This window comes from Heliangelus exortis, chromosome 21 (genome assembly GCF_036169615.1).
Source record: "Heliangelus exortis chromosome 21, bHelExo1.hap1, whole genome shotgun sequence".
Lineage (NCBI taxonomy): Eukaryota > Metazoa > Chordata > Aves > Apodiformes > Trochilidae > Heliangelus > Heliangelus exortis.
This window is the reverse complement of record NC_092442.1, coordinates 10,400,870-10,424,784: the sequence shown is the minus strand read 5'-3', so window position 1 is coordinate 10,424,784 and position 23,915 is coordinate 10,400,870. Positions and strand designations below refer to the sequence as shown.

The 23,915-nt window shown below is 46.6% G+C and overlaps 5 protein-coding genes across 14 annotated transcripts in view; 1 reads left to right on the top strand and 4 right to left on the bottom strand.

The window, feature by feature from the left end:
- The window catches only part of SGSM2 (small G protein signaling modulator 2), a 38,822-nt gene extending 36,872 nt beyond the window's left edge, over positions 1-1,950 (bottom strand). For 4 of the 7 annotated variants that reach the window (XM_071765416.1, XM_071765418.1, XM_071765417.1 and 1 more), the window contains exon 1: positions 1,684-1,934. In XM_071765416.1, the coding sequence (XP_071621517.1) occupies positions 1,684-1,740 (57 nt within the window). In that variant the 5' untranslated portion in view covers positions 1,741-1,934. Of the gene's footprint in view, positions 1-1,683 lie in introns of all 7 variants that reach the window. The other 3 variants (XM_071765420.1, XM_071765422.1, XM_071765421.1) reach the window with 2 other exon arrangements.
- Positions 1,951-2,558: 608 nt separating this feature from the next.
- On the bottom strand, positions 2,559-13,728 carry TNFAIP1 (TNF alpha induced protein 1). Its single transcript, XM_071764929.1, has 6 exons — positions 12,151-13,728; positions 10,061-10,230; positions 8,803-8,892; positions 8,646-8,698; positions 7,322-7,517; positions 2,559-6,973 (listed from the first exon to the last, which is right to left on the bottom strand). Exons 1-6 carry the CDS (start codon positions 12,365-12,367, stop codon positions 6,755-6,757), a joined length of 945 nt encoding a protein of 314 aa, XP_071621030.1. The 5' UTR covers positions 12,368-13,728; the 3' UTR covers positions 2,559-6,754.
- An 839-nt stretch (positions 13,729-14,567) lies between these two features.
- On the top strand, positions 14,568-16,271 carry IFT20 (intraflagellar transport 20). The gene is made up of 4 exons (XM_071764931.1): positions 14,568-14,770; positions 15,057-15,142; positions 15,726-15,829; positions 15,945-16,271. The coding sequence occupies exons 1-4, from the start codon at positions 14,644-14,646 to the stop codon at positions 16,024-16,026; spliced, it is 399 nt and encodes a 132-aa protein (XP_071621032.1). The 5' UTR covers positions 14,568-14,643; the 3' UTR covers positions 16,027-16,271.
- Positions 16,272-16,729: 458 nt separating this feature from the next.
- Positions 16,730-19,909, bottom strand: TMEM97 (transmembrane protein 97). Its single transcript, XM_071764930.1, has 3 exons — positions 19,751-19,909; positions 18,246-18,390; positions 16,730-17,766 (listed from the first exon to the last, which is right to left on the bottom strand). Exons 1-3 carry the CDS (start codon positions 19,868-19,870, stop codon positions 17,516-17,518), a joined length of 516 nt encoding a protein of 171 aa, XP_071621031.1. The 5' UTR covers positions 19,871-19,909; the 3' UTR covers positions 16,730-17,515.
- Positions 19,910-21,809: 1,900 nt separating this feature from the next.
- NLK (nemo like kinase) overlaps positions 21,810-23,915 on the bottom strand; it is a 43,733-nt gene continuing 41,627 nt past the window's right edge. For all 4 annotated transcript variants that reach the window (XM_071765653.1, XM_071765654.1, XM_071765651.1 and 1 more), the window contains one exon: positions 21,810-23,531. In XM_071765653.1, coding sequence (XP_071621754.1) covers positions 23,477-23,531 — 55 coding nt within the window. In that variant the 3' untranslated portion in view covers positions 21,810-23,476. The remainder of the gene's footprint in view (positions 23,532-23,915) is intronic.

Sequence of the window (23,915 nt, the reverse complement as noted above, 5' to 3'; positions counted from 1 at the left end):
CCAAGCCAATACGAATCCTCTAAAGGAGCATTTGTGAGGATTTGGGAAAAAAGAAAAAAAAAAAAAGAATGTAGATGACAGAGAAGGTACAAATAACACTTTCAAGCATTATTCAAGTAATCTAAAAGCTAAAAACAAACTAGCCTCAGATTTTTAAATCATATCCCACTTGTTCTCCTCAGCTCAAGCTGGCTTGGATCATGAAAATCCATTTCACTTTTAATCTTCCACATTAGCACAAGACTGTAATGTTCAGAGTCAGAAAACATCTCTCAGAATTACTTATATATTTAAACATCAACCCAGGAGAACAAGCACACAGGTTTCTAAGCCAAACCTGGTATTATCTTGACTCAAAGCTTATTTTAAGCTAAAATGTCTAAATGAAGTGGCAGGACCATGGCTTCACTGAGCCACATCACTTAGCAGGAGATCAAGCCATAGGTGAGCCCTGCTCAGGGCCCTGCAGCCTGCTGCTGGTTGGGTCATCCCAGGACAGGGTCCTGCACCTTTCAAACAGACCATCCTTTACATGCCAGTCCCTACTGTGCCACTTCAGGTCAGCCTACACTGACTGAAACATCTGACATTTTCTGGTTTCAATACCAGCAAACATGAGAACACCTGTGCTCAGGCACTTTGGCCACAGCAGCAACTTCTCATTGAGCTTTAATGACCCTTGGCCATCCCACTTGTCATTTACTCAGCTGTGAGCTGGGGGAGGAGAAGGAGCAGAAGGATGGTTAGGCTTCTAAAAAATACCTTTTATTTCTGTGATAGAGAAGCATTTCATCTTCACTTAACTCCTGTGTAAAAGCAGGCAGCTACACACAGCCATTCCATGGGGAATGCCATAAAAACACACACCATACTCACTGCGCACGCAGTCCCACCGGGAGGACATCCACCAAGGTGCTGATGGACCAGGGCACCCGGGACCTCCTCCCGCAGCACCCGGGCAGGGTCCTGTTGGAGGGGCTCAGCACCAAGCCCGCCCTGCAGGAAGCATCCCCTGCATCCTGCTTTGGGAGGGGTCAGCACCGCCTGGGGGAACCAAATGCCACCCCCTTGGGTTGTGTGCCCACCAGCAGACCTGGGATGTCCCCAGCATGTCACACAGCTCCTGAGAACAGTGACCCAGCAGAGGAGCAGACACTTCTGACAGGGCTCCGGCACTTGGGAGCCAGCTCGGTCCGTCCCAGGGTACCTCAGGATTAGCTCTCTCCTCACTGATTTCCCCCCTTTCTCCTCTAAAAGTCAGTACTGAACTATTGACATGGAACCTGTGCTAGCAGTTCTGCCCCTCTCCTCCCGTCCGAGGGTCCCCTTTGGACCAGCCCAGCAAAGCCCCGGCCCCCGGGGCAGCTCCGGGAAGGTCACGGAGCCCCCGTGGCGGCACGGGAAGGGTTAAAGAGTTGTAGCCCAACAAACGCCGCGCTCCATTCATCGCCTCAGGACGGAACCTGGGGCTGTTCGAACTCGCTCTGCCCAAAGACCAGCGGCACCGATTCCAGGTACTCCAACCCAACTCCTTATCCCCACCCTGCTGCAGGAGGGACGGAACCGAACCGGCCCGGGGAAGGATTCGCGAGGGAGGGAGCGCAGGACAGCCCGGGGCCCCGCAGCCCTCCCGGGGTTCCGCCGGAGCACGGGGCTGTGCCCGCCTCACACCTCGCTCCTCACCTCCTTCTTCACGTTCCACAGCAGCTTCTCCTTCACGGCGTCCGCCGAGCAGCTCATGGCGGAGCGGGGAGCGGGGCCGCCCGCCCCGCCGCGCTCAGGGCCGCCGGTCCGCGCTGCTGCGAGAGCACCCGCGGTGTGAGAGCTCGGGAGCGGCTGAGGGATCGGGTCCGGGCGGGGGGGAACGGGAGAGCTGCGGCAGGACCCGCCGCTCTGCCGCCATTTTCCGGCCCTGACGTCAGCACGGGGGCCAGGCCGCACCTGCCGCGCTGCCATGGCAACCGCGAGGGGGCGGGGCCAGGCAGGGCGGGAGCGCCCGGGGATGAGGGGACAGCCCGGGGATGAGGGGACAGCCCGGGACTGAGGGGACAGCCCGGGACTGAGGGGACAGCCCGGCCCTCTCAGGTTTCCTTCGGTGGAAGCATGGGGTTAGTAACATAAGTTAAACCTGCTTTTTCCGGTGCTTATTTATTTGTATTTTCTACTAAAAATGCGTATTACCTTTGTGATCATGCAAAATGTGTTTAGACTTAATCATTAAGATCAAAATGCTCTGTGATTCTTACTAGAAAATGAAGTTATTTCCACCAGTGAAAAGCTGCTGCAGCCCATGAAGTGTTCTACAGCTAAAGGAGAATCCCTGGGAAAATCAGAACCAGTTGTCTGCAGGTTACCTGTAAGTACACTGACACCAGCCACATCCTGCACTTGCAGGGTCAAAGGTAGCAACAGCTCCAGGTGAAACAAAAGACATTTGCTTTTGTCCATACAAGTATTTCTGTGGGCCAGGAATCCTGAATACTTGACAATGTTCAACAGGGAAAGAGACAAACGTGACAAATGCAAAGTTATGATGCTGCAGAAAAATAAATAAATCACAAAACACAAAATATAACACTTTATTAAAAATTAGTGTTCCATTTAATGCACTGAAAAACAACTAATATGGTTAATGCATTAAGTATTTTATCCACAAAGCTGACCCTTAAAAGTTAGACATAAAAATAAAACAAAGCCTGATACTACAAGAAAACAGCTTGATCACAGAATGCCAGTTCAAACAAGATCAGCAATAATATTTGCTATCCTCTCAATAAAAAATATCACAGAAATCCAAAGTCCTTTACTATCATTAAACAAAATAAGCTTCAACATCCCCCTGAGGTAGGGGAGGGTCTTACCACCATTTTATTACAGATGAGGAAAACAGAAAAACTGGATTGCTGTATGTCAGAGAGTTAGTGGCAAAGCTGGGAACAGGACTCATGCCTATTCATCTTTGATTAAAACCTCAGTAGTTCTCCTAACAATTTGTGTGCAATTTGGCTGTAAAGACTTACTGCCAAGGATTGTCAGAGGATATAATTTAATTGTGTGAAACAAGGACTGCTGGGCCAGACACATTCAGTTAAGGTGTATTTGATCAGTATTTCATGAAGTGAATTGTGCCTGAATATTAAAAAAACTCATGAAAATTAAAATTAATCAAATCAAAAGCACAGTAAGAACTGCCTGTTCCAGTCAGAATGCAGGTTTTCAGTAACACCATCATATCATCCCTCCAATGCCCTCCCTCTCTCAGTTACTTATTTTGTATTTTAAGCAAGAAATGCAAGAGATTAAAAAGTCAGTGGAATGGAACATTAAACAGGATAAACGTCTACTGTACCAAAAGCAAAATGTCAAGGTGAAGGTTCAACATTTAGTTTTGTCTTGGCATTTATCAAGCAGTTGGAGGCTGCTACCCTGCAGAGCTCTCTCTTTTGACATTATTGCCTAATTAACACTGATGCTGAAAAGCTGTTCAACAGAAGCCATTCACACAAAGCACCAACTCCTGCTCTGCAGAATGGCTGAGGCTGCTCTGCAGCATGTGAGGACCCCATTATGGAAACATGCCACCCTTTATTACAGTCCTTGTGCATGGATGTCACTTAATGTCCTCCATTCACTCTCCCAGTCTGCTAATATACTATCTGAATGTGAAGAAGTTCACTTAAATTTAGGAGTGAAGAGGACAGTAAGGTTTCAGAGAGACCTCCAGCAGCTAATGAATGCTAGCTGATGTAATTAGAATTCACACATTACAAAACAAAGTCCAAAAGGCATTTCTTCCTCCTAAAGGCTATTGCAAATTCATGGGCACATCAGTAAACACATCCATTCCTGATGGTCTATGTAGGAAGCCATTACAAGTTGCTAATTTGCAGACAAATGCATATAATTAGAAATCTATATTGTCTTAATGGGGTTCATAATTTTTGATATTTAAAGTCAGCAGCAACGACTCAGGAAGCAGAGCTGCTTGTTCTCTCTAGAGGTGACAGTTTACTACAACTAAGTGAATGCTGCATTTCAAAACTGCATTAAATTTTTCAGTGCTGCTTTTTCTCCATCATACCACATTGTGAAAGTATGTTCTAGAATGTCTCAAATGTTCCTGTCAGGATAATTTATAGCCTTTAATTAAGTAAAATACGATTAGATGAGAACACAGTGCATGTGTTACATGAAAACTACAGTAGTCAAAATGATCAGAATCTGGCAGTATGACTGTAAGCCATGACTTCAGTGGAAAGGACATTCAATTAACATCCTGTATTGGAGCAGCTCCAGAAAAGCATGACTCCTGTGAGAAAATATAATGTTCTATCACTTGTACCAGGAAAATGTTCAACCCAGGAACTGTGTGAGTGATGGCTGTACTAACTGAGATTCCATGTAAATTATCCAATTACATGAGAAATACCTCTGAACATTCCAGATCTTATTAGAACCCCAGATAGAGCAGCCCAGCACAGGAAGGGAGCTGGTGGATAGAGCCACAGCCAACCACTACCTGGGATCTCTCAGCCACATCCTGAAAACTCATCAGGACAAAGAACACCCAGACCATGGTTTGGAAATGTCTTTTGAAGAAGTGCCACACATCAGTTTTAGATGGCAGTCCTATTTGCTACAAGATGGAAAAACAATACAAGAGAATAAATTGAACCTATTGAGTATGGCACAAAGACCCTACAGGCTCTGCTGGTAGCTTCAAAGCACCCACTGCAGTGTAATTTAAATAGCATCAGTGGAGGGGAAAAAAAATTTAAATGCATATCACATTCTAGCAGAATTAAAGAAAAAAAACCCATAAAAGTCTTTGTCAAAATTAATCTCAGCAGCTGTATTTTCACTGGCACAACAGAAAAAACAGCTAGAAAAAAAGCAACTTACAGAAAGCAACATAAAAAGAAAAGAGGTTGTTAGAGTTTTAAAGAGGCCTTTCACAAAAAGGCAGGTGCATTACTGTGGCAATGCTGCTTCCTGAATGTGAGGAGAATCAAGTGGATGCCTGCCACAGGTAGAGGCCTGGCTGGGCAAAAAAGTCCTTAAAATTTGCAGCCATTAGTGTTTTTTAACCAAGCCTCAACAATTTCATTTTCAAAAGCCTAAATAAGTGGAAATATTTTTTGTTCCCCCCCTTTCTTTTATCACTACCAAAAAATCCACCACCTTAATTCTACTTATGACTTCAGTGTATTAGTTTGTGATTATTTTCTTGTCTGGCTCTTGCAGTAATGTGCTTTAAAACTTACAGGTAGATTTGGCACTGGTCAAAGCTGTCCAAGACCACCATGGAATCTGAAGCTTCCATGTACAATGCAGGAACACAGGAGCAGTTGTGGAGCATGCTCCACCCCTGCCACACACCCACACCTGACAGTGATCAGTCATCAAGTACTGACTGTGACAATGGAAACCCAGCCTTCAAAAACAGTCACAGCTTCTCACAAGCAATTTGAAACTGTTTCCAGAGACCTGATTTGCAGAACAGCCTTGACTCCAACCTCCTGAAAGGGCCTTCACAATTAGCACCCAGCCAAGCACTCAGAACAAAAGTGATTATTTAAGTTTAAAATTCAGTATAAGCTACCTCTCTCCTGGATCTGCAAATCCTCTTGCAGTTTCCTGCTAGGAGATTTTTATCAATGCACTCTATGCTCCAGAAGGGATTCAGAATGACAAAACTGAATTCACCCTTCAGCATGTGAATATTGCCTAGCATTATAAAACACTGTCTAGTCTGTATTTCCTCAGTCACAGCATTCTTTCCCCTGCTGACTGAGAAATTTAACATCAAACAGCACTTTTAAACCACAGAAGGAAATTAACATCTAATTCCCTAGGTTGCCATAGTTTGTATAAGCAGGATTACACTACCACAAGCCAACAACAGCAATCCTGCCAGTCTGTTCCTGACCTTTCCTTACTTGAGGTTTCTTCCTTCACCAAACCCACGTCTCCATCTCCCAAGACAAGTCATTTCACATGTATTTAAATTTTTAAAGTTCTCTCATTTTTCATGAGGGGAGGTTTTGTGATGACTTGACTCTTACCTCTTTGGAAGGGCTTGCTTTAGAATTAATGAGTTTTAAAGACAGCTATTTTGGAACACCACCTTCTGTATGTGTGCTGGGGAAAAGAGGTGGGAGAAATCACCCGTGCAGTGGGTCTGACTTGGGTAGCTGACTCTTTCTTCTGATATCAGATGTAGTGTTTGCTAAGTTTGTAGCAGTTTTGTAGTGTTCTTCTGTTATCAGATGTAGTGTTTGCTAAGAGTAGTCATGTCCAAGTTCTCTCCATCCCCTCTTCAGCATCTTGATTTAAAACTGGAGGTTTCATTATACAACCCCTATAAGGGGAGGTATCTGGGAAAAGTTTTTCAAATCCCACCATCTCGTTTGGGCAAAGCTGTACTTCTCCCTGGAAGGAAGAAAACTGCCAAGCCACTGGATATGCAGGAGCAACCACAGTCAGACTGGGTGTTCTGAATTCCACTCCTCACAGGGTATGGAGAGGGGCCAGGCTGCACTTCAAGCAATGGTGCAAAATTGTCATCTCACTCCTCAAAGCCCTTGTCCTTTAGTGACGCCTTGTGTGCACAAACACCCATTTGCTTCTCCAGGGAGCCAAGAAGCCAAATGGAGATGAATCCACAGAGTCCACCTGATCCCTCCCTACTTCTGCTCTCCCCAAAAGCACACTGATCCAAGCCCCAGGACACCCCCTTCTCCCCAGGGACACACTAGTGCCCCAGCTGACGGTCGTCATAGGTGCTGTATCTCTTCACGTGGATCCGGCGCACGCGGTCACGAAGCTCAAAGCCCTCATCATCCTCACTGTGAGATGCTTGGCTCCTGCTCCTGCTTGTTGCTTCCAGCAGGGAGTTGTCAGGAACCCGTGGGGTCTCATACAGCAAGACATTCAGGGTTTCCTCATAAATTCTTGCCTCAGGGAATTCAACCTATGAAACAAAGCACATGTCCTGAGAAGGTAACTCCTGAAGTTAGGGAAACTGTAGATTTATCATGGTAACCATGATCATATTGACATGGGTGTAACCCTTCAGGATGTACTGTGCTTGAAAGCAAGTCTTTGGGTAACCTGTGCAAAATCAGAGGTGGAAAGACTATGAGAGGAATCCCTGGAAATGTGGGGAAATCAGGATAAGGTGATTATTTGGAATCTGCAATCCTGCTGAACTTTTTAAAATATATTCTATAGTTTTGCACATAAAAGCACAATGATATTCAGGAAAGCTGCGATGTATCTGTTTTCAGAGCCTACAGAGAGGTGTGTCCAAGGCCATTACCTTGGTTTGCTTCTTCTCTGTAGCATAGACTATAGAGGTACAGCAGACCTCTGCCAGCTTCCTGCCCTGCCCGTAGAAGGACCAGCAGCAGATCTCATCCCCTATGACATCCTTCAGGAAAAGGACTCGGCCATTGAATCGCAGAGAGAGTTTGTCAAACAGTTCAATGTTCTTCAGTAAGTTGTCATCTGAGTTACTGAAACACAGAAACAAAAGAAGGAATACCTTTTTTGTGGGTTTTCCACTGGCTGTGTCAACAGAACTCGTATGTCTATTCCACCACCCTTTTAAGCATTGATCTGACTGCAGAATACAAATAAGTAGTGACTCATTGCCATATGCTGCCAAGAGAAGAGGGGGTAATAGCCAATTCAGATACAAATAAGATGCTCTGATCCCCATAAGCAAACACACCAGCCTTTAGAGGTCAATTTATATAATTAATAATGACAGCACAATTTCCCAGATCATTGCATCAACTATCTCCTGACTGATGCTCAGGACAATTCAATCACATGCTGACTGCAGTTCTCTTCAGCTTCTCAACAGGGTCAACATGTGCTAGAAGGCCACCTGGAAAGCAAGGTGTTCTGCACAAAACACATGCAAGTTTCTAGGGTGAATACTTCATTTAGGAAACTAAGTTTTATTGACAACTAAAACAATACAGGCTCTTAATTACTTCCCAGAGCAAATCTAGATCTTCTAAAGCAAAAAATATACACTGTATTGTATCTATAAAATAGCTATGAGAAAGCTATTCTTAAAATTTTAAATATTTTACTTCAATAATATCATGGCCAAATCAATGTCCAGTTTGATCAAGTGAAAAAAAAAAAAGCCTCAAAGCCTTACTCCTCCAGTATCAGCTCGAATGCAGCTGTACTGACAGTAAGTACACTGTCATTGATTTAGAGGCACTAGAACACCAAGAATTTCTGTAGGCCAGAGTAAAAGTGTTGGCAGAGCCAGATGCAGACTCAGAAGTGAATCTAAACTGATGACAGGTAGTTTCAGCCACTATCAACAGCCTCATCATTCTTATCTCTTGTCTATGTTGCTGTTCATCTTTCTCACACAACTGAACTGCACACTAGACCTCAACAGATTCCATTTGTTGTGTTCTTCCCCCCAGTCAGATTCACATCAGTCACAACTGCACTCAAATCCACAGAAGACCACTGTTGTAATAATTAAAAAAAAAAAAAAAAGCAGCAAACCAACCAATAGAAAACTACCCCAAAACAAGTTAAGTCATACCACATCTTCCCCCACTCCCATTAAGGGAAACTTTCCCAATTCAGTGGGGAAAAAACTGACATACCTGGTGTAGGAGTATTTGTTGTTGCTTCTATTATAAAGCAGCTTAACAACAGGCTATTGGGAGAGAAGGAAAAAAAAGCAGAAAGGTTAAGTTCTGTGTTTGAAGACATTTAGCACCAACTCAATCAGTCAGCAGATAGTTGTGGAAATGCAGTTACTTTCATTGATGACTCGATCAGCCTCTCTTCTTCCTTTGGAGAGGTGATGATAGGGATGCTGCAGACAGGCTCATACAAGTCCTTCTTGTCCTGGTTTAAAGAAAAAAATAACAGAGAGGAAATTAAGAAAAACACTAAAGCTAACATCTGCTGCTGCTGTCCTCTCCAGCCCCTCCAGCCATGTTCCCAAATCTGTGATGCAAAAGGAAAAAGCTGTGTTGCCATGGTAACCACACAGCATCACCTTGATCTGCAACCCAGAAATACAGTGGAGAGATTTCTTTTCCCCAGAAGGCAGTGGGTAATGAATATTGGGATGCAGGTGGATGTCCTCTTCAGCTACAGCAAGCACTCAGAGCTCATCATAATTGGTTTAAGTGGGTTTATTATTCTATCCTTTTTTGAAGAAAAGGATAGTGAAATAAGAAACACTTTAAATTCCAAACCAGAAGGAAAAGGGTCAGTGAGGCTTTGTGTTTCTTTCAGTGGCTACCACAAGTAATTGAACCTAGTATGGGAGATATTTATTAATCACTACGTTTTGTCCTGCAGGAAACATTCATCTCACAGTCTCAAGACCAGCAATAAGTTGTATATACTGCATCTGGGCAAACCTTATTAAAAAGTTGGCAGAATTCAGCTGATTTCCACCAGCTGAACCTGCAGGCACTCATGGGTACAGCTACTCTGGGCTTATTATCTGCAGAGTAGTGGTAAACTGATACAGAGACAAGTCTTTAAAGTACTCAGTGCTTACTGTACAGGGTTTTTTTCCCCCCTTAAGACTCAAACTCAGAAAAAGGTTACCATGTTTTCAAGGATTCAAACCCATTCTATAAATATTATCTAATTAGAAGTGACATAACTTGGGGGGAATTCAGACAAATGCTGTAAGGTCTTTGAAAACATATGCTCAGAATAATCAGACAGAAACAGAAAAGAACCAGTCCCTCTATTTAAAGGATAGCACATGGGTCTGAAAACATTGTCAGGGAGACCAGAAACTAAATTTCATCTCTTATTTAAGGCATGGCAGAATCTCAGATGTGCATAAAGAGCAAGGAAAACTGTGCCTTTGATAAACATACTGGGTAAGATCTTGCAGCTTACCTGACTGCTGCCTCATTCCCCTTCCAGGCCATACATCCCTGACTTGACCCCATCTCTCAGGCCTTTAAATACTCTCTCAAGTTTCAATAAGTAAATTTTATCAGCAAACCACCCATGAAAACCTCCACAGGCTTCTTCTGTTCCTTACCTGCAGGGCTGCTTGGCACATGTCCACCAAGCCCTGAATGAGATAATATTTGGCTTCTGCCATCAGCTCTTTGATCTCCTGCCTGTGCTTTGGAAGTGCAATGGTGTCATCCCGGAGATAGTTCAGAATTGTCCCAAAATGCTTCCCACAACGGTCTATAAGGATCCAGCCTGAAAAACAACCATCACCTCATTACAGTCACCTCAACACCAGGGGATAAGAGAAAGCTTTGCAGAGAGGTTAAATGAGCCTAAGGTCCTGAAACTGCACGATAATCTTCCCATGTCATTCAGCATTAGCTTTTACTGAATTTAAGCAAACTGGATTTAGTTACAGAACGTAAAGTGACAGTGGAACCACTCCTTTGGTACCACCTGGATGGTCTCATGACTTTCCAGCACCACAAAAGAAAAGCCGTGAGCTAAAAACACTCAGCTTCCTATCACAGGACATTAAACTGCTGTAGGAACTGGTCAGTCAGTGGGCTGCCTGACCAAAGTTATTATCCATGCTTCCTCTTGTCTGGATTAGATTCTGATTAAAGGAATTGACATTTTTAGCTACTATAGGAAGTCACCAGTCTACGTCTATTTAATTGACTGCCCAAGCCACTCAAACCTTAGAAACCCCACCTCACTCCCAGGTAGGCTGCTTCTCTAATTTAGAGGCTTGTCATCAGGGTGTGCTGTATTCGTATGGCAATAAATCTAACAACTGCTGCCACAACATAGTGCTGAGCAAGTAGACACTTAGCACCAAGAAAGCCAAGGGAAGAGGAGAGAGAATTCACCAATGCCTGCAAAAAATAGATCTGGGCCAAGAGGCCCAACGGGAAGGACTTGGCAGTTCTCCAGCCACATCTTCTGCTGCTGTTCAGTCAGACACAGAGAAGTGTTCTGAAGACAGTAAAAGGTAGACTAGCCAGAAGCCCCAGTGTGAGGACAAGGCTGTTCTAGTCTCCAAGCAGGAGCAAAGAATAGGACAGACACAGACCAGGAGGAAGTGGAGTGGGGAGGCAGCACAGGAAGCAGCAGCACACAGGCAGCTCTTGCCATTTGAAAACATCCCTGAGTCACATGCACTAGGAAACAGGATGTCTGACTGTCTGGCAAACACTAGCAATGCTGGACACACACAGGCAGAGAGGGCTTAATACACTGCCAAACTTTTTTCCATAAAAAGGTGTTATTTGGGGGCTAAGATACAGAAAACTACATAGGGGTGTAGGCTAAACCATGCTAGCTCGTCCAGCTGTAGTTGCCAGGACATGAGTCTTGTTCTCCACCCTAGCCAGGGCTCTTTCACAGAGCTGCTGGACTAAATGGATTCAGTGATATGTAACACTCAGCAAGACCCAGCCTGCTCCAGGGGAACGTGGTTTAAATTACATGCAAAATTCAGTTAACACACTGCTGTGCATCCAGTTGAACTGAAGGAGCTTTCACATGACCCTTCAGAAACAGCAGGAGGTTAAATGCCTACCAGCCTCTTTCAGCCTGTTCTCCACAGTGCCACAACCCTGGTCCCAAGGTATCATTTTGCCCTGGGGTGCTAATGAGAGGGAAACAGGTATTGCATTTTTACAGAGTTCTACACTCTGCAAGTGATTATGGACTTTCATAGTGCCAATATTCAGTGTCCAGCAGGTGACACACTCCTAGATGGCACTGTAAGCCCCCAGTGGAAGATGCCACTGAGAGGAAGAGCAGCTTTCAGCACAGCAAGCAAGGCTGTTCCCAGTACACAGATGAAAGCTCGATGTACGCATTTGGAACAATGACCACGCGACTGACAGCCCACATGCTGTCTGTTCAGGCTTCATAACATCATCACCAATCTGCACAGCAGCTGCAGTGCTAGGAGAGAGCACCAGTCCTTCTGTTAGTCAATTTTAGTAACCAAAGGACACATTTTCATAAAGCACAGAGGACTGCTGGCGTCACTGGAAGCTGGCTGCCTAACGCTCCCAATTATTTCTGGAATATCTTTCCCTACGTCCTTAACTGAGCATAGTCTGAAGATGGTCTTAAAACCACCACCAAAACCCAGCTGCTTAACAAAATTCCCAACAACAAAAGCCATCCCCTTACCTTCCTTGTCGGTGAGCACTTCCATCCTGCCACTGAACATGGCCTTCAGCATGGTGTCGTGCCTGGTCAGCACCTGCACCGTGGTGTAGTACAGCGAGCCCCCCACGTTCAGCCGCACGTACTTGTTCCCAGGGCCGCCCCCTCGGAAGCTGCAAGGCTTGGGCTTGGGCCCCGGAGCCGGACAGAGGGTGGTGCTGAGACACGTGTCCCCCGACATCTCCCTCTGTAGGTAGATGACGACCCTGCAGAGCGTGGGTTTGATGGATTCCGCCGTGATGAGCGAGGTCAGGAGTCACCAGAGCGCAGCCCGGCCTGAGCCCTCATAACCACGGGCCCTGCAGGCAGGGAGAGAGTCTGGAATTCCCATTGGCAACAAAAACAACAAAGGGGAGAAACTTTCAGTAGATTCCAAAGGACACGTGGACGCACATTTTGACAACACAAGATTCAGCTGCTTTTCAGACAGCTTAGGCAGCAGGACAATGGTTGCTCAGCCCCACACAGTTACAGGTGTGTTTCTGTGGATGAAGGACACTGAGCTCCCCTGGATTTCCTGTTGGTTCACCTGCAGCCAGCACTGCAACCACCACACTACCAGTACCACCCAGTGCCCAGCACTGCAAACCCCACACCACGCTGCTCTCCCAGTTACACATTGTTTGGAATTCCTCTCAGCTTCCCAACAGAATGCTGCTGCCTTTTTTGTGCAGAGCTGACACAGTGGCAGAGGTCCCTGCCCTCCCCTGGCTGGTGTCTGTATGGGCAGACTGGAGATGTTTACAAGAACCTCTTCAAATGTCTCAGCACTGACATGCTGGACCATAACACTGTTTCCTGACAACTCTGTTCATCCAAAACTCTTCTTCCTCCATCCTAGAAGGTTTTTTTAGGACTCTTTCAGACTACAAATATCTCCTCCCTTCTCTGTCTGTGCTTATGGCACATGACTGTTTATAAATAAATAAAATAACTTGCTAATTACAATGCTACCCTTCCCACATCCCTTGTCCTTCTTGCCCCACCTCAGCTTTCAAGATACGAAAAAAACCCACAACCATCCACCTGTACAGCAAACTACTTGGCAACTACAGATGAGATCTTCAAATTGCCAGGGACTTGAGTAACTACTGACCTTACAACACCACCTAAAATATACCTCTGTGATTCCAAACTCAATTATTCTAATTAAGAAACGCTACAAACAATGTGTATGAAGCAACAAGCAATATGAACACTGTGCAGATTACAAAGACACAAACCAATTCTGAGAATCTGAGCACCAAAAAAGTCCAATTTGTCTGCAAGTGCTCTAACTGGACCTGCAGGTCTCAGTCAAAGGCAGCTGCTCCATGGGGAAGGGGCCAGAAAAGCAATTCCTGACGGGTCAGAAAGCAGCAGCAACCAGAACTGTGTATGATGGATGGGATGTTATGTGATAAATTAATTACTCCAACAAAGCAGCAAAGAGATACAGGGAAATCAGCCAGCAGTGTCTAGCCAGAAGAGATGACTGCAATCCACTACCAACTTGGAAACCCAGACCAGAAACAGCTGCACCTCGGCAGGCAGCTCAGGCCCCCGGGCCCTGCAGGTTTGTCACCTCCTGCCCCCCGAGCAGTGCAGGCACAGGCAGAGCTCTGCACCCCCGGCACTGACCCCTCTAACGCTTTCGCTAGGATCCAGTTTTCCCTTACTTGGACCACTCGAGGCCTTTCCGAACCTGGAGCAGGAACCCGAGCAGCACTGGGCGGTATCACCCCACTGCCTTCACCAGCGAACGATCAGAGGCTGCTGCTGTCCCCAGGGACGTGACCTTTACCGAGCCCCATTACCGCATCACCAATCCTGCTCCGTCCCTTCCTTCCTGCGCGGTGCGGGCGGCAGGAGCGCTGCGGGGCCGTGACGGGACAGCCCGGACACCGCGCCAGGAAATGGGCCCTGCCGAGACCGGCAGAACCGGGGGAAACCCGGGCCCGGCCCTGCTGCTCGGAACCGCTGGGTTACAGCGCACGGGGCTCCCGGCACCACAACACGAACCGAGGCCTCACGCACCGGGAGGGGGGGCGGCAGGTCCAGGGGGGTTCCGGCTCCCGTCCCGCCGCGGCCGGCAGCTTCCTCGCGGGGCCCGGTCCGGCACCTGGAAAAACAAACAGCGGCTGACCCGGGGCGGGCCCGGCACTCACTCACTCACTCGCTCGCTCACTCACACCCCGCCCCGAGCCCGCCCCAAGGCCCGGGAGCGGCGGCTCCAGCGCTCACCCGCCCGCGGCCGCCCCACAGCGGCCCCGTCTGAGCTCATTTCCTCCGCGCCCTGATGGAACGGTGACCCGGAACGCTGACCCGGTACCGCTTCCAGCACGGACTACAGCTCCCGGCTTGCCCCGCGCCCGTTGCGGGTTCTTAGAGGCCGCGGCCCGCACAGCTCCCCGGAGCCGCCCCGCACCGCTCCGGTCCCGTCAGAGCCCCCGCAGGTCCCCGTGGCCGCCCGGGGCGATGGCGCAGGCGGCGCTGGGCGCTGCGGGTCTCCATTTCGATGATCTGAACAAGCTGCGGGTGCTGGACCCGGAGGCGGCGCAGCAGACGGCGCAGCTCCGCGAGGAGTGCAGGGACTTCCTCGACAGTAAGGCCGAGGGGCCGAGACCTCCCCGGCCCGGGGCCGCTCGGTGCCCAGAGGGAGCCGCGGGGGCACCGGGAGGGACCCGCTGTGGCCGGGCAGGGGCCCGAGGGGCTGGAGCGGCTCTCGGGGGCACTGAAGGGCTTTCCTCTTCCCCTCCCTCGTTTGTAGCCTGCAGAGTAGTGAGGAGAAGTCTAATGCGCACTTCATAAGCCTTCTCTAGAGATTATAGCTTGTAGGAGAAGCATTCCTCTTCTCTAGAGTTGATTATTACTTTTTTTTTTCTTTGCAGAAATAGTAGAATTTCAAAAAATAGTGGGAAGCTTAATTGAACTTGTTGATCAACTGGCAAAAGCTGCAGAGAGTGAGAAGATGAAGGTACTGTGCAATAGTTCCTGGCCTGTCACATACCCTGCTCTGTACTCTGCATGAAGAGCCCCATTCCCCTTCCTTCCTTTTCAGCGTAAGGAATCCCTGCCTGTCCCTGCCAGCATTTCTGTGGCAGTTAATGTCTGTCTGTCTGTCTGTCTGTCTGCAATACAAGAGCTCGGGGCTTTCATTGACACTGACATCTAGAGGGCTTACAGACACACTCAGTGCCACGTTACTCCTGCATTTAACAATCCTGCTTTTGCTGCTTATTTGTATGTTTGCATATATGTACAACAGTTTTATATCACTTCTACTCTGACCTGTGTAAAAAAAGAAAGCTTGTCTGTAGGACAGGTCCCAGGGATCAGTTTGGGTTTTCAGTGACTTTGTTTCCCAAGTCCGAAGGGAGTCTCGAGCACCTGAATCTGTCCAACCTCCCCCGGGACTCTGCCTGTTCCCAGTATTCAGGTGTCACCCTCCTTCACTGTTTGTGTGGCTGAAACATTGCAAAATCCACCTGCTCCTTGTGAAAGGGGTTTAAAGCCCAGCCCCCAGTGCAGCCAGGTGAGTGCCTGCCCTGTTCCTGCAGGCCATCGGGGCACGGAACCTGCTGAAGTCTATAGCAAAGCAGAGGGAAGCTCAGGAGCAGCAGCTGCAGGCTTTAATAGCTGAGAAAAAGATGCAGCTGGAAAGGTAAGTGTTCTGTTAACTACTTGTGGGGTGTTGTGTAGGCTGGAGAGGACAAGGGTCCCTCTGCAGCCAGGTGTGTCCTGCACACAGCAAGTAGCTCTCTGCTTTTGTCTTCCAGGTACCGAACAGAGTATGAGACTCTGTGTAAGATTGAAGCAGACCAGAATGAATTCATTGACCAATTCATTTTTCAAAAATAAGAGGAATTTTTTCAGATAAAACCAAGTTAACTTGGAAACTTGACCATTCCAGAATCTTGGGGGAATTTAAAAAATATGCAATTTTTCACTGTGTATGACTGAAGAGATGGTTTATACAAATGGAAGTGTCTCAGCTCAAAATGAATTACACTAAGAAAGGCAATAAGGAAGATGCAAAGACTGTCCTTCAATTTTATAAAAAGTTTTGTACAGTTCTAATTCAGATTATAATTGAATTAATGCTATGTTTTGTCTCTCGCTTCTTGAAGTCTACCACTCTTGCAAAGAAATTGGGAACTAAATTATTGTGTGCAGACTTTTTCTGCCTGTACCAGAACTGGTATGCTGTGTTATTTTTGAGCTTAAGTGTTTACAACCTGAACCACAAAAAGATGTGTTTTGTGTCTGTCTCCAGGCAACCGGACACCCAAATGTTCACCTTTCCAGAGCCTGTGAAGGGCTTACACTTCATACCAGGGAGGTTCTGAGATCCCCAGGCAGTGCCTGAGCAGCCCCCTCCCTGTCCTGCCAGCCTCCAAGTTTGATTCCTGCAGATCAGGTGGAGAACCTACAAACCCCCAAGCCCCACAGCCCTGAGTTCATCAGGAGGAGGTTTAATTGACCCTGACTTGGTTCAGGTGTGAACCATCCACACTCTCCTAAGCATTTAGTTCTTTTTAATAACTCCCTGGAGAAGATTACATGCAGTTTAATGCCTTTAGTGTTTTATTTCCCTACTAGAAGTGATTTCATGGAAGAGTTTACAAATTCTGGCTTGTGACTCCTGAAGTACCTCAGAATCCTGTAGGCAGTTGGCCTCGTGGCCTCGTTCACTGCAAGCGTTCAGAAACCCAGGTTTTGGCACATTTTATCACTGATGGCACACTTAAAATTAATAAAAACTGAATCAGAGCAAAGGAAGGAGAAACTTTAAAGGAAAGGGTGAAGAAGTTCAGTTAGTACAAGATTTGAAATGCTTCAGAAGGGTATCTTTGCAGATCAGTGTATAATCAGTTGCGGACTTTGAAGAATATGCTCACGGAAGACAAATTTCTTATGTGGTTTTCTAATAATGATCATCTGGGAAAAGGGAGCTTGAAAGAAAACTACCAGCTGTGGCTTCCACCCCACCCCATCCCACCCTCCATCACGCGGGCACCCACCAAATGGTTAAAAACAATTTTGGTATTGCAGACGTAGGGCACAGCACCTGCAGGGGTGAGGAGCACGGCCCTTCACCTGCCCAGAACCACCCGGAACCACCCAGAACCGCCCGGATCCGCCAGCACAGGCGTCTGCCCAGTCTGTTCCTGATGAAAAGGAGAGCTGTGAACTCAAACCAATTCCAGTTCCCCTGGTGGAGCCAGATGTTCTGGTACCAGCTGCTGCAGCCAACGCCACGGGACGGATGTTGGCTGCGGAGGGACCACATCAGTGCAGGGTCTGCAGCGCAGCCGGGGCGGGTGCTGTGGGTCGGGTGGGGGGTGGGCTACTTCCGTTTCCTCTTCTCCACCTGGTTGTAGTGGGGGTTGTAGAGCATGGTGAAAAGCAGCAGCAGTGGGATCAGCAGGTAGGGTGAGTAGATGGAGAGCAGCACCAGGCGCTCGCGCTGCGTCTCGGGTCCCGGATGCTCTGACTTGGAGAAGTCGTAGAACAGGATGTGTGCCAGGATGGCAAACAGGGTTGTAGCTACGTGGGTGGAGTAGATAATTGCAGGAGTTCTGATCCATCGGCAGCCACCTGTACAGGAGCAAAAAGAAAATGAAATGTAAGTATTTTGAAACAAGCAGAATTCAGTGGCTTTTCAGTTAACAGAATATTAACCGTGTCAGATAGGCCTTCAGGCATGTTGTGTAGGTACTACAGGTACTGGTAGCAGACCAGGAGAATTATCCACCTTTGTGGAGATTTAGCGCGATGGCAAGATCCTGAAAGTAACAAAAGGAGTACAGAGGCTTGACCCAGAACTTGAGCTACCTGGGGGGAGTGCCAGATGTCAAGTGGTAGTGCTGGTCACACAGGAACAGCCACCGTGGATGAGGCCCTGGAGTCACTGCTTTGACAGACCTTAACTCTGTGCTGCTTCCTCAGATAAAATCACCATGGGAAGAGCTCGGCACTTCCCTCCTTGTGGCACGTCCCTGCAGTTGCTCAAGGCTGATAAATCCCTGTTCTCTGCTGTACAGGAGGTGTTGTGCAGAAGCTGGTTCCATACCCACCTTTCAGGAAGGCGTACGCTGCCACGGGGAAGAAGGGCAGCTGCAGGAAGGCTTCAGAGTACATGAATGCCTGAAACCACTCTGGGGGCTGCAGCATCATGGGGTCTCTGAAGGCAGCTCCATACCACTGCAAGGCCTCCGTCAGCTTCCAGAAAAGAGCAGAACAGAGGTTAATACACTGAAAAGCTGTGACCTGCACCCAGCAGCCTGATGAAGCCATAATTGCAGTGGGAAGACAAGGGATCCCAGCTTGGTACACCAGGTTTAATAGGGGTAAAACTGAGGCCTTTAGTGTGATGAACCCTTTCCTTTAAGGATATATTGCACTACAAGCAGCTTTAGGATTACTACAGCATTAAGTGCAGTTGCTTTCCAAAAACTAATCCTGAAATGCCATTTCCTGCCAGAAAAAAACCAAACACCAGACCTGTACCTTGACATTGGTAGACACTGAAGAACTCTTGAATGTTTCTCCCTCTGTCCCTCCTGTTGCCAGCTGAGGTGGGTTCAGTGTCTCCAACACCTTTAGGCAACACTGGTGCCCCTGACCCCCTGCAGGTCCCACCCAGCCCGGGGGGGTTTGGGCATCCTCAGAGCAGGAGGTCCTGGCTGCTCCAGGTGGCAGAATTTTGGCTCAGGGAGCTGTGATTAGTTTCCATGACAGAAATGTAAATTCCTGCACAGCTTTAAGTTAGACTTTGAACCAGAGATATGTATTGAGATTTAGTAGTTAAATATTAATTTTAAATGGTTTCTATAGGAGTCACTCTACAGGCAATGCTAAACTCTATTAATTGCAAAGCTCAGCTAGGAAGTTACAGCTGATCTTATCCTGATGACAGGAGCTGATTTGATTATCTTTTATCCAAATGTTATTAACTTTATTATGCTGGGTGTCTTCTCTAAGCTTATTCAAAACTGAGCCAACCAGAGATTTTTACTGACAAATTTGTCTGCTGGTGCGCCTGCTCCTGCAGCGGGAACAGCTCCCTTCTGCATTTTTTGGCAGGATCAGAGTGACCCAGGCTGTGACAGCCACACCGGGACAGTGACAGCCACACCGGGACAGTGACAGCCACACCGGGGCACGTGGCTCAGCACCTCCGGAGCCTCAGCAGGACAGGGCAACGGGTCCGTTCCGTTCCCACCCAAACCGGTTCCGTTGGGCCCGTTTGCTTTCCCCACCTGGTGACACCTCCCCACCCACCCCCCATTCCCCAGGGGCTCCGCTGCTCTGGGCCCCTGGGTGCTGACGCAGCCGCCGGTACCGCTGGAACAGAACCCCGAGCCCGGATGAGGAGCAGCATCGCAGGGCGCACCGATGGGAAGCATTTTTAAAACAGGATTTCACCGAAACAGACGCGCAGCAATTTTTATCCCCCCGATGTCTCTACGTGCTGAATTTCGTACAAAACGCCGCAGGACCCGCCGAACCGAACCGAAGCGAACCGCAGGCCCCGCAACCACCCGCATCCCTTCAGTCCCCCGAGCCGGCCCCAACTCACGCCCTGCGGGTAGATCCCGGCGGGCAGCAGCGGCTGAAGGTCGATGAGGAGCGTGATGGGGATGTGCGAGAGGAAGTAAAGGCCGAAGAGCCGCTCCCGCCACCGCGGAGCCGCCGCCATCACCGCGCGCCGGATGGCCCCGCCCACCGGGATGGCCCCGCCCACGGCGGCGCGAGGCGGGGTCTGGGCTGGGTCCGGGGTCTCGCGTGGGTCTGGGTCCATCACGGGCTCTGCAGCCCCTTTTTCCACCCCTCGCCCCCCAGCCCGGTTCCCCGCCCCGCGCTCTGCCCCGTTACCGTTTTTTTCCCGTCGTTTTCACCGATTCCTCCCGGGCCTCGTCTCAGCGCTCCGCACCGCCGGCTGTTTCCTGCCACTCCTCAAGCTCCGAGCTTTATCCGCCTCTTTTCCTCTTGATTTTGCACCCTGGATCGAGCTGGGGAGAAGCCCCCTTCCTGACGGCACCAGGAGCCACAGAGCTGAGACTGGTCCCACCTCAAGGACAGCAGCATCAGGGGGTGCAGGGGCTCTGGTCCCTTCCTTTACTGAGCACAGGAGTTGTCCGAGGGGTACAGGCAGATTGTACGTGGATCATCTGCTTGGGTTCCAGTGTCCCCCGTTTATCAATGTCACAAACAGTTCCAGAGTAACCGTACCTGAGCAGGATTACAGAAGTACAGGGAACAGAACCTTCTATACTCCAAGTCATACTCCACAGAATAATTTTAAGAAGTTACAAAGAACCAACAGTCCAAAGATCTCATGAGATTCTGTTACTAAAACAAAGGGTAAAAAAGATGATTAGAAAAATTGCTACCCAGTAAATATTAAAACCATGAGTTCAACTGGTGAGCATGCAGACATCCCAGGAGGTCACAAAGTCCCAAATACACCAATAATAAATTGGCTGGAGGAGAAAAGCACTTCATAACTTTCATACGTAAATTAATTGGTTTGACTCCATCAGTGATGTTCCACCACACAGCAGGACGTGGGTTTTAGGAACTTTTCCATAGCTGATCTCGTTTAGTTCCTTTGCATCCCCTTCAGGATGCACACACACAGCAATCAGGCTTGTTTGGATATTCCTTTGGCAATTTGTGAATAATTCTGAAGTTATTCTTTGGACTCACCACTTCTGTACTCTTCTCAAGGCACAGCTAATAACAGGAGATGAAGAAGCTGTATTTAGAGATCTTAAAACTTAGGATTACAATCTGTAACTCATTCAACATTACACCAACAAAGCTTAGAAGTGATTAAAATGAAACTCTGAAAACTGTGAGCCAGGCTTGTAGGTTTGTTGAGTTCTCCTTGCAAAACTGCAAGAAGAACCCAGTGAGCAGACCAAGGGAAAATGGCAGTGAAATGGCAATGGTGTCAGCAGCTGCCAACCATGAACCAACCCTGACCAGTTCAGAATTGACCCTGACATGTTAGAATTGTGCTCCTAACAGCATGGAGACTTTAAACAGAGGTTTGCAAAGAGGCAGATACTCGAGTCACAAGCAGCACCTGAGCCAGCCCTGGAAGAGAGCATGGCCTGAGAGGCTCATCAGTTTACTCCTCCTGAGGTCCAGAGGATTGATCCATAGAGTCGAATTTGTTTGATGTTTTAAAAAGGTCACACCCATCAACCATGAACATTTGCAGCTGTACTCTGCAACACCCCCACGTGTTGGATGAGGACTGCAGGAAACAAGGAGAGCATTTGTGCTGAAAAAAACCCAGAAACTTTGTAAATCAAGTCAAATCCATCCTGCCTGGATGCCTTCCAACCTTTCAATAAAGTGCAAATCAATTGCTCGTTTTAATTTAATCAGCAAGTTTTGCCTTATCCAGGACCAAACTCAAAGAGTGAGTATTTTGTTTCAGAAGTTATACAAACGTGCATATATTTGCACCTACATATATGTGAGTGTGTGTGTGAAAATCAAAACCATGCCCAGAACAAGATGCTACAAAGTCTTTTACTTGTACTTCTTTAGGCAGAATTTGAGATTGTAACAGCTTGTTCTTAAATAAAGGTGGGAGATCAGAGAGGAAATAAAGATAACACCAGTTCTTTTTCAAATGTCACATTTAATGTTTTCACCACTGTACTTCAAATCTACATTTTACAAAGTGACCAGCAAGTGTGCCACATTAACTGACCAACCTCTGAGATTTTACCTTTCATACCAGTGTCTTCTTGGGCTCTTTTAATTAAACACGTTTCTCATTCAAGTGAGCTGAAATGCTTGAGTCGGTTTTATTCTCAGGAGCCTCATAAAAAACAAAGATATTGCACCATCTTTGTTTAGTTATCCAATGTTTGTCTCTTTCACAGCAAATAATTACTTCATTGAAGTTAAAACTTCCAAATATAACTTACTAATAGTCTCCAGTTTCAGCTCAGATCACTCTTGTTGAAAATACTCTGCTAAATACAGATAACTTACAATAACTTTAACAGTTAATTGTCCATAACAAACACCACGGTTTTTCTCCAGACCAATGCTCAAATTTTAAGACCACCCTTTAGTAATTCTTTGTACAGGTGAAAAACAGTCTTCAGTTTTCTAGTCTTGTTTTAAATATAAAAGTTGGAAGGGACATTCAAGTTTCAAGTCTCCACACTGAACTTAAAAAAAAAAAAAAAAAAAAAAAATCATGTGGAGGTAAACAAACCAAGTTGTATACTCCAGGAGGTAGAGGCCTTCAATTTGTGTTCATATATACATATGCACAGAATTCAGTGTTCCAACAGAAAAAGAATTAGCCAAAAAGTAATAAAAGTTATTTACTACTGTGACATTTCAAGACTTCCACAGCTTTGCCTAAGGACACGAACACAATTAACAGAATTCCCTATGTGCTTTTTTTTTTTTTTTCCTTTTTTTTTTTTTTATCTCTCAACTGTCCAGTGCAGGAAAAAGTTCTCACAAAATTTCACAGACCTAAAATGTGCAAGCTAGTTTCTCTCTATACAGCAATGATGTCAAGGATCTCTGAAATTAGCCCATAAATGGAATTATTTACACACATAGAAGATGCATGCTGGGGGGTTTTATGTAAGAAAGAGCAGAAAAACTTCTAATAAAAATAGATTAAATATATATATATATTTATACTGGGTAAGGAAACAGAAGTTTAGTCTCTCCTAGTCACAAACTCATTCTCTCTACTCACAACATTTGATTTTAGAACAGCACACATCACCATCACAGCTCTAGTGAGAAGCTATTTATAGGACTCAAGCATCAGGGACGTGCCCAGCGTGGTCACTGTCACCCAATGTGACTTCATGATTGGTCGCAGTCAAGTTTTCTGTATTCCTTAGTTTTAGAAAACCCAAAATCTTCAGGAATGGCTCAATATCAAAATGTAGGTCTATCTTTTTGTACAATCTCACTTCAATAAAAATAAAAAGAAAAAACAAAAAAAGACAAAACCTCCCCAAATTTGGTTCAATTCTGTTTGTTCTGAGCTGAGCCATCACAGCTGCACTAGAGTTCATAAAACACGTGCAACTCTGGGTAAAATATTTTCTTCTAAAAGCACAACCACTTTACAAGATTAAAAGTCTAGTACATTTCTAAATATTATTCATATTGTACAAGTAGTGGTTGTTAATTTAAAACTTCATTAGTAAAATTACAGTACAAGCATGATTAACCTCCAGAATTGCAAATCCCAGACTCCAGTGGAAAGCTACATTACATCTTCAGTAGTACATTATCTTCCACTTCACTCCCAAACCAGTGGAGATGGGGGCATCTCAGATGGCTGAGCAACTGTGGAACTGTAATGCAGGTGATACAGAAAATCAGTGTTCATTTGCAGGAGCTCACAGACAAAAAAGCTAAGGCTTGACCAGCAAACATCTCATGGAAAAGAAAAAAAAAAACAAGCACCAAAACCAACCCACAACCCAGAACAGCCCAGGACCAGGAGGTCACATCACTGACAGCAAATATTTCACTATACATTATCTGCTCATTTTCCTACTGACTTGCCATCCACCAGTCATTAATTTCCATGTTTTTACAGTGCAATTCTATGATCAAAATTCAGCTTGTCAACTTCTCAGTGCTCATTTCCATGCTGACTTCTGTACCCTTATGGAAAAATATTACTTGAAACTTCTGCACATTTTACTTAAATTCTAGAATAAGCCCTCAAAATA